Below are 15,000 nucleotides of genomic sequence, written 5' to 3'. Positions count from 1 at the left end.
TCCGGACCCTCGTCCAGCATCATGCTGGTGTTCTCGCTGATCTGGAAGATCTGAACCCGCGGCACGTGGCCCCGCAGCAGCAGGTAGCAGCGGGCCACCGTGGCCCCCGCGTGGCAGAGGAAGAGGAGGAGGAGGGCGGCGATGAGGAGGGTGCAGGCGGAGGAGAGGGAGTCCTTGGCCGTCCTCAGCAAGGGCGACAGCTGCTCGGCCACCATCTGGTCCAGGTTCAGGCCGCCCACGTCTGGAGGGGAGAGAGAGAGTGAATGAATTAACGAATGAATGAATAGATGGATGGATGGATGGATGGATAGACGGATGTATGGATGGATGGACGGCTGGATGGACGGATCGATATCCGCGATGGATGGATGGATGGGTGGATAGATGGGTGAATGGGCGGATGGATGGACGGATCGATATCCGCGATGGATGGATGGATGGGTGGATAGATGGGTGAATGGGCGGATGGATGGACGGATCGATATCCGCGATGGATGGATGGATGGGTGGATAGATGGGTGGATGGGCGGATGGATGGACGGATCGATATCCGCAATGGATGGATGGATGGATGGATGGGCGGATGGATGGACGGATCGATATCCGCGATGGATGGATGGATGGATGGACAGATGAATGGATGGATGGATAGATGGATGGATAAATCGATGGATGGATGTATGAATGGATTAATGGAACAGAATATGTCTTTATTACCTAACGTATACCGGGGTCACCAGGAATACTGGGGGTGGGGGATAGTACATAAAAAGGTGCGAACATGAATCGAAAATCCTACACAAACACAAATACAGTAGAATTTTGGATACATACATGTGCATATCAATACAAGAACTTGTGCACACTCACACATGCACGCACGCACCTTGATAGATGTAAACACCCTCTACCCCACAAAGAACTCACCTTGATAGAGGTAAACACCCTCTACCCCACAAAGAACTCACCTTGTACCCCACAAAGAACTCACCTTGATAGAGGTAAACACCCTCTACCCCACAAAGAACTCACCTTGTACCCCACAAAGAACTCACCTTGATAGAGGTAAACACCCTCTACCCCACAAAGAACTCACCTTGTACCCCACAAAGAACTCACCTTGATAGAGGTAAACACTCTCTACCCCACAAAGAACTCACCTTGATAGAGGTAAACACCCTCTACCCCACAAAGAACTCACCTTGTACCCCACAAAGAACTCACCTTGATAGAGGTAAACACCCTCTACCCCACAAAGAACTCACCTTGATAGAGGTAAACACCCTCTACCCCACGAAGAACTCACCTTGATAGAGGTAAACACCCCCCATCCCACAAAGAACTCACCTTGATAGAGGTAAACACACACCCCTCAACCCCACGAAGAACTCACCTTGATAGAGGTAAACACCCCTCAACCCAACGAAGAACTCACCTTGATAGAGGTAAACACCCCACCACCCCACGAAGAACTCACCTTGAAAGATGTAAACACCCCCCACCCCACGAAGAACTCACCTTGATAGAGGTAAACACCCCCCACCCCACAAAGAACTCACCTTGATAGAGGTAAACACCCCCCCCCCCCCATCCCCAACCCCACAAAGAACTCACCTTGATAGAGGTAAACACACCCCTTCCCACAAAGAACTCACCTTGACAGAGGTAAATACCCCCACCCCACCCACTCCACAAAGAACTCACCTTGATAGAGGTAAACACACACCCCTCAACCCCACGAAGAACTGACCTTGATAGAGGTAAACAGCCCCCACCCCACAAAGAACTCATCTTGATAGGGGTAAACACCCCCCACCCCACGAAGAACTGACCTTGATAGAGGTAAACACACACCCCTCAACCCCACGAAGAACTGACCTTGATAGAGGTAAACACCCCACCACCCCACAAAGAACTCACCTTGATAGATGTAAACACCCCCCACCCCACGAAGAACTCACCTTGATAGAGGTAAACACACACCCCTCAACCCCACAAAGAACTCACCTTGATAGATGTAAACACCCCCCACCCCACGAAGAACTCACCTTGATAGAGGTAAACACCCCCCACCCCACAAAGAACTCACCTTGATAGAGGTAAACACCCCCCACCCCACAAAGAACTCACCTTGATACAGGTAAACACCCCCCACCCCACAAAGAACTCACCTTGATAGAGGTAAACACCCTCCACCCCACGAAAAACTCACCTTGATAGAGGTAAACACCCCCCACCCCACAAAGAACTCACCTTGATAGAGGTAAACACCCTCCACCCCACGAAGAACTCACCTTGATAGAGGTAAACACCCTCCACCCCACGAAGAACTCACCTTGATAGAGGTAAACACCCTCCACCCCACGAAGAACTCACTTTGATAGAGGTAAACACCCTCCACCCCACGAAAAACTCACCTTGATAGAGGTAAACACCCTCCACCCCACGAAGAACTCACTTTGATAGAGGTAAACACCCTCCACCCCACGAAGAACTCACTTTGATAGAGGTAAACACCCCCCACCCCACGAAGAACTCACCTTGATAGAGGTAAACACCCTCCACCCCACGAAGAACTCACCTTGATAGAGGTAAACACCCTCCACCCCACGAAGAACTCACCTTGATAGAGGTAAACACCCTCCACCCCACGAAGAACTCACCTTGATAGAGGTAAACACCCCCCACCCCACGAAGAACTCACCTTGATAGAGGTAAACACCCCCCACCCCACAAAGAACTCACCTTGATAGAGGTAAACACCCCCCACCCCACGAAGAACTCACCTTGATAGAGGTGTGGCTGGGCTGGCAGGAAGTTACAGGTATTCCAGGTGGGCAGGGCAGGTGAGGGCAGTGCCCAGTAGCTGGACATGTTGCAGGTCGGAGGCCCGGACGTCCCCGCGCACACCCGCTCCAGGAGACTGGCCAACAGCTCTCTCTGCAGCAGGGGGAGGAAAACGAATGAACAAAATATGCATTTTTTTTTTAACCACCCAGACAAGCTGACAGCTCGGGATGAGCGCCTGGAGCCAGTTGCATTGCTTGGTTCTAACTTTTGGACAGTTACACGTGACTAAAATGCCCACGTTGACCGAACTACGCCACTGGTCAGTTCCATACTACTCACAGTTAGTAGCGGGTTACGACCATACTAGGCTCTTCCGTCCGAGCAATGCAACTGGCTCCTGTTATCTCCCCCCAAAAAAAACAAACAAAAACAAACCAACATAAATACATAAAAACCGAACAAACAAACCGAGCAAAGAAAGAAAGAAAGAAAAAAAGACAAGCAATTCAATCATTAGCTGGACAGTCCGATAGCTTTCCTTGCATGGCGATAGAGAAGAGGTAAAGACAGCAAATAAAAACACACTCACAAAAAAAAGGAAACACCTTCTTCTTCGTTCGTGGCCTACAACTCCCACGTTCACTCGTATATACACAAGTGGGCTTTTACGTGTATGACCGTTTTTAACCCGCCATGTAGGTAACCATACTCCGCTTCCGGGGGTGTGCATGCTGGGTATGTTCATGTTTCCATAACCCACCGAATGCTGACATGGATTACAGGATCTTTAACGTGCGTATTTGATCTTCTGCTTGCGTATACACACGAAGGGGGTTCAGGCACTAGCAGGTCTGCACATATGTTGACCTGGGAGATCGGAAAAATCTCCATTCTTTACCCACCAGGCGTGTCACCGTGATTCGAACCCGGGACCCTCAGATTGGAAGTCCAATGCTTTAATCATTCGGTTATTGCGCCAGTAAAAAAAAAAGGAAACAAACTGTATAACAATACTTAGAACACCACTACCAATATTTATTTACAAAATGATAAGAAAACATTATCTACTTCTTTTCTGATATTTTCACTGACTGCCTGGACTCGCCAACAGCACTTTCTATTTTTTATTATTACTTTTTTTTTTATTATGCAATGGACACATAGAAAAACAAATACAAACACAAATTTAAAAAAAAGGGGGGAAAAAACCCAAATGAAGTAAGTTTTCTATCAGTGAACATACGAGAAAAAAGTCATAGTACATTTTAATCATTTGTGTGAATAAATGTTAATGATGGAAAATACATTCAGAATCTATATACAAGAGATAGAAATGCGCAATTATGACGTGTTATATATATATATATATATATATATATATATATATATATATATATATATATATATATATATCAACACTGAAATGTTTGTGGGTTGTTTTTCGTAACTGAAGCAAGCACTCGAAAAGGAAAACAGGATGACCTTTTTTTTTCCGTGAGCAGCTTTTTGAAATAATGAATTTGCTTACAGGCCATCCCTCATTCAATGTATTTCCTTCCAGATCGTAGTATGTCTCAGCGAATGAAATAACTGAGCTGCCTTGTGATATCAGAGCGGATCATACACCAGATCAATGATAGCAAGATGACACCAGTTTCAAAGCAAAGCAAAGCATGCTGTTTATAGCCCAGCCGATAACTGAGGCCATAGCTGAGGGCTGATGCACCAGTTTCAAAAGTATGTCCATCTAGTGTTCTTCTGAAAAGAAAACACGTACCACTCTTAGCTACGGAATAACAACTCACACACACACACACACACACACGCACACACACACACACACAGACACACACACACACACACACACACGAGAGAGTGAGAGAGAGAGAGAGAGAGAGAGAGAGAGAGAGAGAGAGAGACAGAGACAGAGACAGAGACAGAGAGAGAAACAACAACCCTGCAACATCATTATGACAACCATCCAAACGTTTAAGAGGTGCACTTCATCAGATGTAAGTACAAAACTATTCTCCACCCCTCTCTCTATCTCCCCATCTCTATCTCTCTCCCTCTCTCTATCTTCTCCCAACCGCCCCGTCCCCTAACCCCTAACTTCTCTCTCTCTCTCCGTCTTTCTCCTATCGATATTTAACACCAAGTACCTTTTAATCAAAATGGTTGATGTGTGCACAAGGTATCAAAGGAACTCTTTAAAGATCAATCAGTTCTCCTATCCAAAATGTCCCTTCCAGCGGAATTAGGAAAACAAAGAGTTAAAACAACAACCACTTTGTCTAGTAAAAGTTCAAGTGCAACGCTGATAGCGGCAACAGTCGTTATCGGGGGAGTGAGTAGTCAAGTTAGAAAATACTTTCCTTCTTCCTTCGAAAGAGACCATTAGCAATCTTCTGACATTAAGTTTTTTTTGTTTGGTTTTTTTCTTCGAAGGAGGAAACGTTTACGGCGTCAAAACAATGTTTAATCAAAATTACGAACGTGCTGTAAAAAGAATGGGCGCGCACGCGCGCGCGCGCACACACACACACACACACACTAACATAATCACTTATTCCATCTCTTTCTTCACACACACACACACACACACATGTACACAGACACACCCATACACAGACACACAGACAGAGAGACACACAAACACACACACAGAGACAACACATACACATGCACACACAACACACACACACAGGGCACACACACGCACACACCACACACACACACATACACACACACACCACACACCACACACACACACACACACACACACACACACTAATAAAACATCAACAAACAATCCAGCAGAAACGAGAGAGAGAAACAGACAGACAGACACACAAAGAGAGAGAGAGAGAGAGAGAGAGAGAGAATTTCCCACACACAGAGAGACACAGAGACAGACAGACAAAAGAATTTCACAGAGAGAGATAGACACACAGAGACACACACAGAGAGAGACAGGGAAAAGAGAGAGAGAGAGAGACAACCAACCAAGCCACAAAACATCTGCCCCACCCTCGCACCCCGCCACCCCACGTAACCAACTGACCTGCGCGTTCAAGGTGGACGACAGGAGGCCGGTGGCCAGCGCCACTTCGCTCTGCACCGTCGCTGCGTGGTCATCCAGCACGGTGGACAGGTGAGAGGCCAGCCCCGCCAGGTGACGGTTGGTCATGTGCACCTGTCGAGGCAACAACGTCCATTATCTTTAAAGCTTCATGTTAAAATCGCGATAGTCAAGCTCTTCTACTACTACTCCTTTCATCATCTGCGGTTGGTCAACTTCCACTTCAAGGTTAAAAACAAACAAAAAAAAACTCCCTAACTTCTTATTTCCCTTTCTTTTTCCTCCTCCTTCTCCTTCTTCTTCTCCTCCTCCTTCTTCTCCTCCTCCTCCCCCTTTTTCTTCTCTTCCTCCTCCTCCTTCTTCTCCTTCTTTCTCTCCTCCTCCTCCTTCTTGTCCTCCTCCTCCCCCTTTTTCTTCTCTTCCTCCTCCTCCTCCTTCTTTCTCTCCTCCTCCTCCTCCTTCTTGTCCTCCTCTTCCTTCTTCTCCTCCTCCTCCTTCTTCTTTTCCTCTTCCTCCTTCTTCTCCTCCTCCTCCTTCTTGTAAAAAGGCCTTACTGCGCCTAATTCTTTACCCATTAAAGATTCATTCATTCATTCATTCTTCTTCTTCTCTTCCTCATCCTCCATCTTCTTTGTATGAACGAGTGTGCTTTTTATTTTTAAGTGCATAACCGTTTTTACCCCCCCATTATGTAGCAGCAGCCATACTCCGTTTATGGCTGTCAACTTTGAATTGTTCTATTCTCTACACTGCAACTTGAGCAAGGAAGGAGGAGGGGGTTGTCAACTGATTTAACCCTTTCACCGCCAAACTCGCATTTATGCACAAGCTTCGTGTCACTGAAGGGTGACCAGATCATGGGTCTGCTATCCATGAAGCTACTGCTCTTAATTTTGGTGGCAGGACAGGCCATATTTTCTACACAGTGCAAGAGGAATCCCCAGCTATTCTTAGACACCATCTTTTCTCTGTTTATAGCACAAGGGAATTTGCACTCCAAGCTGACTGGCGATGAAAGGGTTAAAGTAGACAACATTTCCCAACTGGGAAACGTAACAGGAACGTTTGAGAAAGTCGTTTACTGGATAATGATTAAACACATTTCCCAAATCACAAAGTTGCTTAATTTCGGGAGAAACGTAGTTTTGTTTTGTTTTACTACCATTTTGGTCAATTGCAGGAAATTGAAAACATATGTTGGAGCAGTTTACAAATTTTGGCAAACACGTATAGTTTTACATATTTTAGTTTACCTTTGCATTTTAATATAACAAAGTATAATTTGTCCTCAACATGTTACATACTTTGACATTTCCTCATTCAAGTGACATGCCCTTTCGCTGCGGTTCAGTCTGTAACTTGTGATTGCTCTCATCTGAGTCCATACACAGTGCGGTTGTACATATAGAACAGTATGACACATGTGTTGTGATAGAGTATATATTGAACCATCTATCGATGAATACATTCAATTTCAACAAATGGAAACCGGTTGATGAGAATCACGGAACAACTTGTCGACAAACTGGTGACATTTACATCCACGAACGGAGTGGGATTTTGTTTAATGTCTCGTCACTAGTATGGTGATAGTGACAATAATTGTCAATTAAAGAAATGATTAATTCATTCTAACATTTGAAAGTTATCGTTTAAAAGGGAGGAGGGGGGGGGGGGGTTAAATGGTGACTTGGGGGAAAACCAGGTAGACGGGATGGGGCTGCCGAATTTTTCAACATTCGTTTATGTTGTTTACCGCTTTTGTTAGCAACATGTAACTATGTATCTCAATACACGTGGACATTAACAGGTAGTAAATGAACAAAAAGGTGAATATACAAAAACATACAAACAGTTCAGTACTGCAAAGGTTAGTGGTGTTGGTTTTGGACCATGCAGGCACAAATATTTAGCTGAGAGCAAACACACAGCGAAAATCTATCTGCTTGTCTTTGGGCTTATGGTGTGAGGATTTGTTGTGTTTGCCTTCATTTGAGCAGTTTGAAACATGAGATGGGGCGCACACGTGCGATGTAGAAAACAAACAAACGAACTGATCTATGATATTGTTCAAAAACAATCTTCGCACATCCTCACCCTGCAGGTGAAGGTTCTTCAGGGCACACAGACACACAGACAGACACAGACAAAAACACCACCACCACCACTACAACCACCACCACCACCACCACAACACAACACACACACTCACACCACAATACAAACACAATTATACCCACACAATACAACACAACACACACACACACACACACACACACACACACACACACACACACACACACACACACACACACACACAGAGCACAGCACAACACGCACACAATACAACAAAACAAACAAACACACACAACACACCACACCACAACACACAACAAACACAACCACAACACAACCACAACAAACACAACACTCACATACCACACCACAAACACAACACACAACAAACACAACTACAACACAACCACAACAAACACAACACAACACAACACTCACACACCACACCACACAACAAAAACACACACACACACACAGCACATTACAACGCACAACAAACACAACCACAACACAAACACACAACAAACACACACACAACAAACACAACCCAACCCAGCCCAACCCAGCCCAACCCAACCCAACCCAACCCAACCCAGTCCAGCCCAGCCCAACCCAACCCAGCCCAACCCAGCCCAACCCAACCCAACCCAACCCAACCCAGCACAACCCAACCCAACCCAGCCAAGCCCAACCCAACCCAAGCCCAACCCAACCCAAGCCCAACCCAACCCAAGCCCAACCCAACCCAAGCCCAACCCAACCCAAGCCCAACCCAACCCAAGCCCAACCCAACCCAAGCCCAACCCAACCCAACCCAGCCAAGCCCAGCCCAGCCCAGCCCAGCCCAACCCAACCCAACCCAACCCAGCCCAACCCAACCCAACCCAACCCAGCACAACCCAACCAAACACAACCCAACCCAGCCCAACCCAGCCCAACCCAACCTCACCTGCAGCTGCAGGTCCCGGAGGGCAGACTGACCCCCGACCAGGATCCTCAGGTTGTCGGCGGTCAGCCAAATATCCGCCGTGTACAGCACCACACACAGCAACACCACCAGGACACACGTCACCACAGCCCGCCACAGCAGCTCCGAGAGGAGCAGGCGGTACAGCCAGTACACACACGCCCTCACCTGCTGCTTGACCACGCCCCCAAGACCCATCATACGGCGCGGAGCCTTGGAGTAGAAGGAGGAGGAGGAGAACGGCTGGGTGTTGGTGTTGGTGTTGGTGGTGATGGTGTCCGGGGGCCTGTCCTGCCCCAGGTTCTGCTCGTTGCTGCCCAGCATCTTCTGCGCCATGATCTCGCGCAGGATGTCGTCCTTGGACTTGGGGTACGACTGGCAGAAGTAGACGTTGAACTCGCCCTCCGAGCCCCGCTGCTGCTGCTGCTGCTGCTGCTCCTCGTGCTCCTTGGCGTCTCCCCCCACTGCTGTGTAGCCGGGCAGCTGGTAGGCGGCCCGCAGGTCCGGCAGGTGGTATCCCGTCTGGATGGCCAGCAGCTTCTGGCACACGGGGTCTGTCGGGATGCGGTCCTCGTAGCCACCCCGGGCAGCCTTCAGCTGGTTGACCATCCACGACATGCGGAAGGCGAAGAGCAGCGCGTCCATCGCCAGGAGCAGGCCGATCATCACGTGCACCCACACACCAAGCTCCTCCTCCTCTTCTTCCTCCTCCCATCCCCTCTCCTCCCAGGCCTCAATGGACCCTTCTTCACCCGTCAGCGACTGGCTGTGGGAAGAGTTGGTGGTGGAGTCACTGACGTCGTCGCCGCGAACCTCCACGCTGTCCGAGGGCCGCTCGCTGTACAGAAAGGCGGCCTGGGGGCGGGGAGGGTGGGGGTCCGTGGAGGCGGGGAAGATGGAGAGGGGGTTGGGGGAGGGGAGGGAGGGAGGGGGGTCGAGGAGGAGGAAGGTGTGGGCGGCCACCATGGGCTCCGCGGGCAGGGAGGAGGGCAGGGTCCGGAAGGGGGAGGTGACCGTGTGCTTGAGGTGGTCACTGGGGGACGGCAGCTTGAGGACTGACACTCTGTAACAACACGGGCAGGGGGGCGCGGGGGGGGGGGGGGGGGGGCAATTAATACACACACGAGGTACAGAGACATACTGAGAGAGAGAGAGAGACAGAGAGAGACATAGACAGAGAGACAGAGACAGACAGACAGACAGACAGAGACAGACAGAAACAGAGAATGCGAATGCGAATGATTTATTCATTCATATGCCATAGAACCTCATGAAGGATTGTACATACACATACAAACAAATCACAGCCATATCAAAGAGAGAGAGAGAGAGAGAGAGAGAGAGAGAGAGAGAGAGAGAGAGAGTAGTTGTGTACCTTTTAAACGAAGAGAGTTATATATATATATCTTTTTTCTTCTTTTTTTTGTTGTTAATCAGTAACGAAATGAAAGATAACCCTCACTACAATTTGAAAGAGAATTCTAACCCCACCAAAAGAACGATACCATTCCCACCCCCATTCCCGAGCCCCCCTACCCCACCCCTTCAAAACAACAACAACAAAACACCACAACAACAGCAAAACACTGATTAATCTCACCAGGCAGCCACCATGAGAACAATACCATTCCCACATCCCAGCCGCCCTCCTCCCCTAAAGAAACAAAAACACCAACACCACCAAAACACCAACACCAACACCACCAAAACACCAACACTACCAAAACACCAACACCACCAAAACACCAACACCGACACCACCAAAACACCAACACCACCAAAACACCAACACCAACACCACCAAAACACCAACACCACCAAAACACCAACACCGACACCACCAAAACACCAACACCGACACCACCAAAACACCAACACCACCAAAACACCAACACCACCAAAACACCAACACCAACACCAACAAAACACCAACACCACCAAAACACCACCACCAAAACACCAACACCGACACCACCAAAACACCAACACCACCAAAACACCAACACCGACACCAACAAAACACCAACACCACCAAAACACCAACACCACCAAAACACCAACTAATCTGACCTGGCAGCCACCGCGTCAGCCACAGCAAACAGGTCATCCGTCTTGTCCACCTGCAGCCAGTGCAGGAAGCGGGCCAGCTGGTCCGAGGACATGTACTTCCGGGCGGGCGGATCACCCTCCTGGTTGAGGAAGACCTCCCGCGGGAAGTCCAGCCAGCCGCTGCGGGCCACCTCCTTGGCGTGAACCAGGAAGTGCGAGCGGAAGCGGTCCAGGATACTCTCCACCGTCCTGTTGCAGTCCACCACGAACTGCTGGATCTCCTCCGCGTAGACCGAGGTGTTCTGCAGCACGGACTGCCCGGCCAGGGACTGCACAGCCCCGCCCTGGAGGTACACGTGACTCAGAATCTCCGTCACGTGCTGCAGGTAGCGACGTAAGAACTTCCGGTTCTGCCGCTGGAGGTGGTGGGCGCAGGCCTGCAGCCTGGAGTCCACGGAGCGGAACAGCCGGAGCTCCTCCTGCCGCTCGTGCCGCTGCACCTTGTGGAAGGAGGCGTTCAGCTCCCTCTGCAGCTCCCAGGAGAAGTTGGCCACGCCGCCCACCCCGCCCGTCACGGCCCGGTGTGTCAGGTACAGGGCGGTCAGCGTGACGCAGAAGGTGAACACCACGGAGTAGATGACGTACAGCACCACGAAGGCGCACAGACAGCGCCGGGCTAGAGGCGAGCGGTGGTGGCGGGGCTCGGCAGGCTTGGCGGCCTGGTTGTTGAGGGTCGCCGTCTCCGTGGGAGGCGGCTGCTGGTTGTGGTCCTGAACCCCAGCACTGCCTCCCCCAGCAGCTGCAGTCTTACTGGCAGAACACTTGACGTGGACGTAGACCCCCGCCACCACGCCCGCCCCCAGCAGTCCCAAGCTGACGACGGCCACCACTGACCACCACATGGACCGGTCCCCGGCCCCGCCCCCCTGCCCAGCGCCGTGTCCCGCGTCCAGCGAGGTGACGGGCAGGCTGACGGGCCGCACCACAGAGGACAGCACCAGCTGGTGGGAGGCCCACGTGTCGTTCAGGACCAGCACGAAGATGTCCGGCAGGTCCTCGTCCGTCCGGGACAGGTTGAAGGTCAAGGTGAAGTTGTGGGGACAGGCCACCACGATGTCGTAGACGCCGGCGCACGAGGACATCATCTTGTTGAAGATCTGCAAGGTCAGGATGGAGGGACACGCCTTCACGGCCCCTGGAACAGGCACCACAGGAACTGATCACTGGAGAGAATGCACGAACATTTCAGACATTTGACACATGGTTGATCGTAGTCCCGTCGACCGCACAGGGCCACAAAGTATGTCAACAGCCAGTCTTACACACGAACGGGTTCAGACAGAGCTGTGAAACGAAAACAGGTCGTGTAATGACTTTCAACATACTCGCCCTTCGTTCATTCGGTTAGCAACCATGCAATCATTTTCGAAATTACACCCTGTAAGAGAGAACACTCTAGTAAAACACACTGGTGGATGGACCAGCTGGCAAAACAGGCGGCGGCTGACAGGACAAAAAAAAAAAAAAAAGAAAAAAGGGGGGGTGGGGGTGGGGTGGGGGGGGAATTCAAACACAACAACCCTGAAACAATAAATGATAGGGAATGTTTCTGGAACAAATCGCTCAGAATGCTGGAACACACAATACAGACCCCACAAAAACGTCAACATCGAGATATATTTTCAGAGAGAAAAATCAAGACGATTTTCAATGATGCATGGTGCGTCTCGTCTTCCACAGGCCTCTCATTAGACAGACGGCTGTTTCAGGCACACGAACACCATGAAAAACCTGAAAGAAGTTACTTCTCTTTATATGCGCACAGCTGCTAGTTCTCTACCCAGCAGCTGCGCTGAAGAAGCCGGTCGGATCGCCGACGAAAGCTACGCATGTGAGTGGCCTTCTTTGACTGAGAGATCGGTTTAACTTGGTAGTCATTATTTCTCTTTATTGTTGTTTAACTGTTTACTCTCCCAGCCCATTTCTTCTTACATTTCGAGTCAAAAATCCATCGGAGCAACCATGTGTTTGTTCTGTATTACCCGTGTATTCTGTGCTGTATATTCATGTCCAGAAGACTATGTCAGTCTTGAATAAAAGCTAAGCTAATTTCTGTTTGCACATTTCTCCTGTCATTGCTGTTGTGTGCACGCATCCAATGATTGGTGCGAGGACAAGCTCGTAACGTCCCTTTCGAAGAAGTGCCTGGGTTTGTTCCAGAGTATCTTTAATTTACCTGTGTGCTAGCTGAATCGGTAGCATAATCCGGATTAACGTGAAGTTGTGTACCTATTAAACGAAGAGAGATACTTTTCTTTATTGTTCTTCAACCCTTTACTCTCCTTGTCTGATTCCTGCATTTCGACTTGCAACATGCTTTTGAAGAATCGACATTTAAGCCCAAAATTAACAGTTGCTTAGTGGTTTACATTGACTTTTTTCTTTTCTTTTCCTTTTAATCAAAAAGAACTGAATGTTATGTGTTGCGTAGCTACAGTTGTGATAAATGGGTGACCAAGAAAGCCCCTCTGATTGGGAGAAGTACCTTAGATTGACAACTGGAGTGATGGCCTAGAGGTAACGCGTCCGCCTAGGAAGCGAGAGAATCTGAGCGCGCTGGTTCGAATCACGGTTCAGCCGCCGATATTTTCTCCCCCTCCACTAGACCTTAAGTGGTGGTCTGGACGCTAGTCATTCGGATGAGACGATAAACCGAGGTCCCGTGTGCAGCATGCACTTAGCGCACGTAAAAGAACCCACGGCAACAAAAGGATTGTTCCTGGCAAAATTCTGTAGAAAAATCCACATCGATAGGAAAAACAAATAAAACTGCATGCAGGAAAAAATACCAAAAAAAAAAATGGGTGGCGCTGCAGTGTAGCGACGCGCTCTCCCTGTGGAGAGCAGCCCGAATTTCACACAGAGAAATCTGCTGTGATAAAAGAATTACAAATACAAATACAAACATAATCCATGTGTACCGAAAATACAGCATCATTATAACATGCCCCCACCTCCCCTCCCCCCACAAGAAGAAAACTGTACGTTCTCTCAAAAAGTACTTTTTTTACATTTCGTGAACCCTGCAGAAGAGAACCGTAAGTTCCCCAAAAGAAGACCTTGACTTTCATTGTGGACATTGCAGTTTACCATTTCCCCTCGCCCCCCCCCCCTCCCCCCCCCCACACACACACCCTTTTGTTTCACAACAGATTGAGAGCGCCACCCATTTTTTGCATTTTTCTCCTGTGTGCAGTTTCGTTTGTTTTTCCTATCGAAGTGGATTTTTCTACAGGATTTTGCCAGGGACAACCCGTTTGTTGCCGTGGGTTCTTTTACGTGCGCCAAGTGCATGCTGCACACGGGACCTCGGTTTATTGTCTCATCCGAATGACTAGCGTCCAGATCACCACTCAAGGTCTAGGGGAGGGGGAGAAAATATTGGCGACCGAGCCCTGATTCGAACCAGCGCGCTCAGATTGTCTCGCTTCCTAGGTGAAGTTACCTCTAGGCCATCACTCCACAAAGTTTCCGTAATTCCCCTACCAGAAAAACAGCAAGACAGAAACAAACAACAAACAAACAACAAAAAAGGAAGAATGGAGACATGGAGAGAAGACAGATCCTTGTTCAAACTTGTATGTTCACGTCTTCTAGTTATGATGACATCCGTCAGTATGTACATGTGTCAGGACAGGACTTTATATAAGATTTTCTTGTTGTCCTGTTCATCGATATCTGTGTTGTATTGTGACATGTTCCAAAGAAAATACTGTTTAAACCAGAAGACAGATCCACTAGAGAGAGGGTGGGGGTTGGGGGGGACAAAGTGAAAACTGGAACGTGGAGAGGGACGGTGACGAATACAGCCCAGCTCACCGGACACTGTCATTGTCCAGTGACCCTGCACGTGGTCCCAGCTCAACAGTCCGGTCAGGGTGTCCCCCTCAATGGTGCCTTCCGCCGTGTGGCCTTGGAACCACCGTAACACGGACTCTCCTTCTGCAGCACAGCACAGCACAACACACACACACAC

General features: G+C 49.1%; 1 protein-coding gene across 1 annotated transcript in view; it reads right to left on the bottom strand.

Moving 5' to 3' along the window:
• LOC143289213 (uncharacterized) overlaps window positions 1–15,000 on the bottom strand; it is a 679,995-nt gene that overhangs the window by 177 nt on the left and 664,818 nt on the right. Inside the window, exons 20-25 of the mRNA XM_076598160.1 lie at window positions 14,844–14,966; window positions 10,986–12,159; window positions 8,898–9,978; window positions 5,855–5,986; window positions 2,787–2,940; window positions 1–241 (exon numbers count right to left, since the gene is read on the bottom strand). The exon at window positions 1–241 is cut by the window's left edge and continues 177 nt beyond it. Coding sequence (XP_076454275.1) covers window positions 1–241; window positions 2,787–2,940; window positions 5,855–5,986; window positions 8,898–9,978; window positions 10,986–12,159; window positions 14,844–14,966 — 2,905 coding nt within the window. The remainder of the gene's footprint in view (window positions 242–2,786; window positions 2,941–5,854; window positions 5,987–8,897; window positions 9,979–10,985; window positions 12,160–14,843; window positions 14,967–15,000) is intronic.

Source organism: Babylonia areolata, chromosome 13 (assembly GCF_041734735.1).
Source record: "Babylonia areolata isolate BAREFJ2019XMU chromosome 13, ASM4173473v1, whole genome shotgun sequence".
Lineage (NCBI taxonomy): Eukaryota > Metazoa > Mollusca > Gastropoda > Neogastropoda > Buccinidae > Babylonia > Babylonia areolata.
The sequence above is the reverse complement of the archived record's forward strand: the minus strand, read 5'-3'. Positions and strand labels throughout refer to the sequence as shown.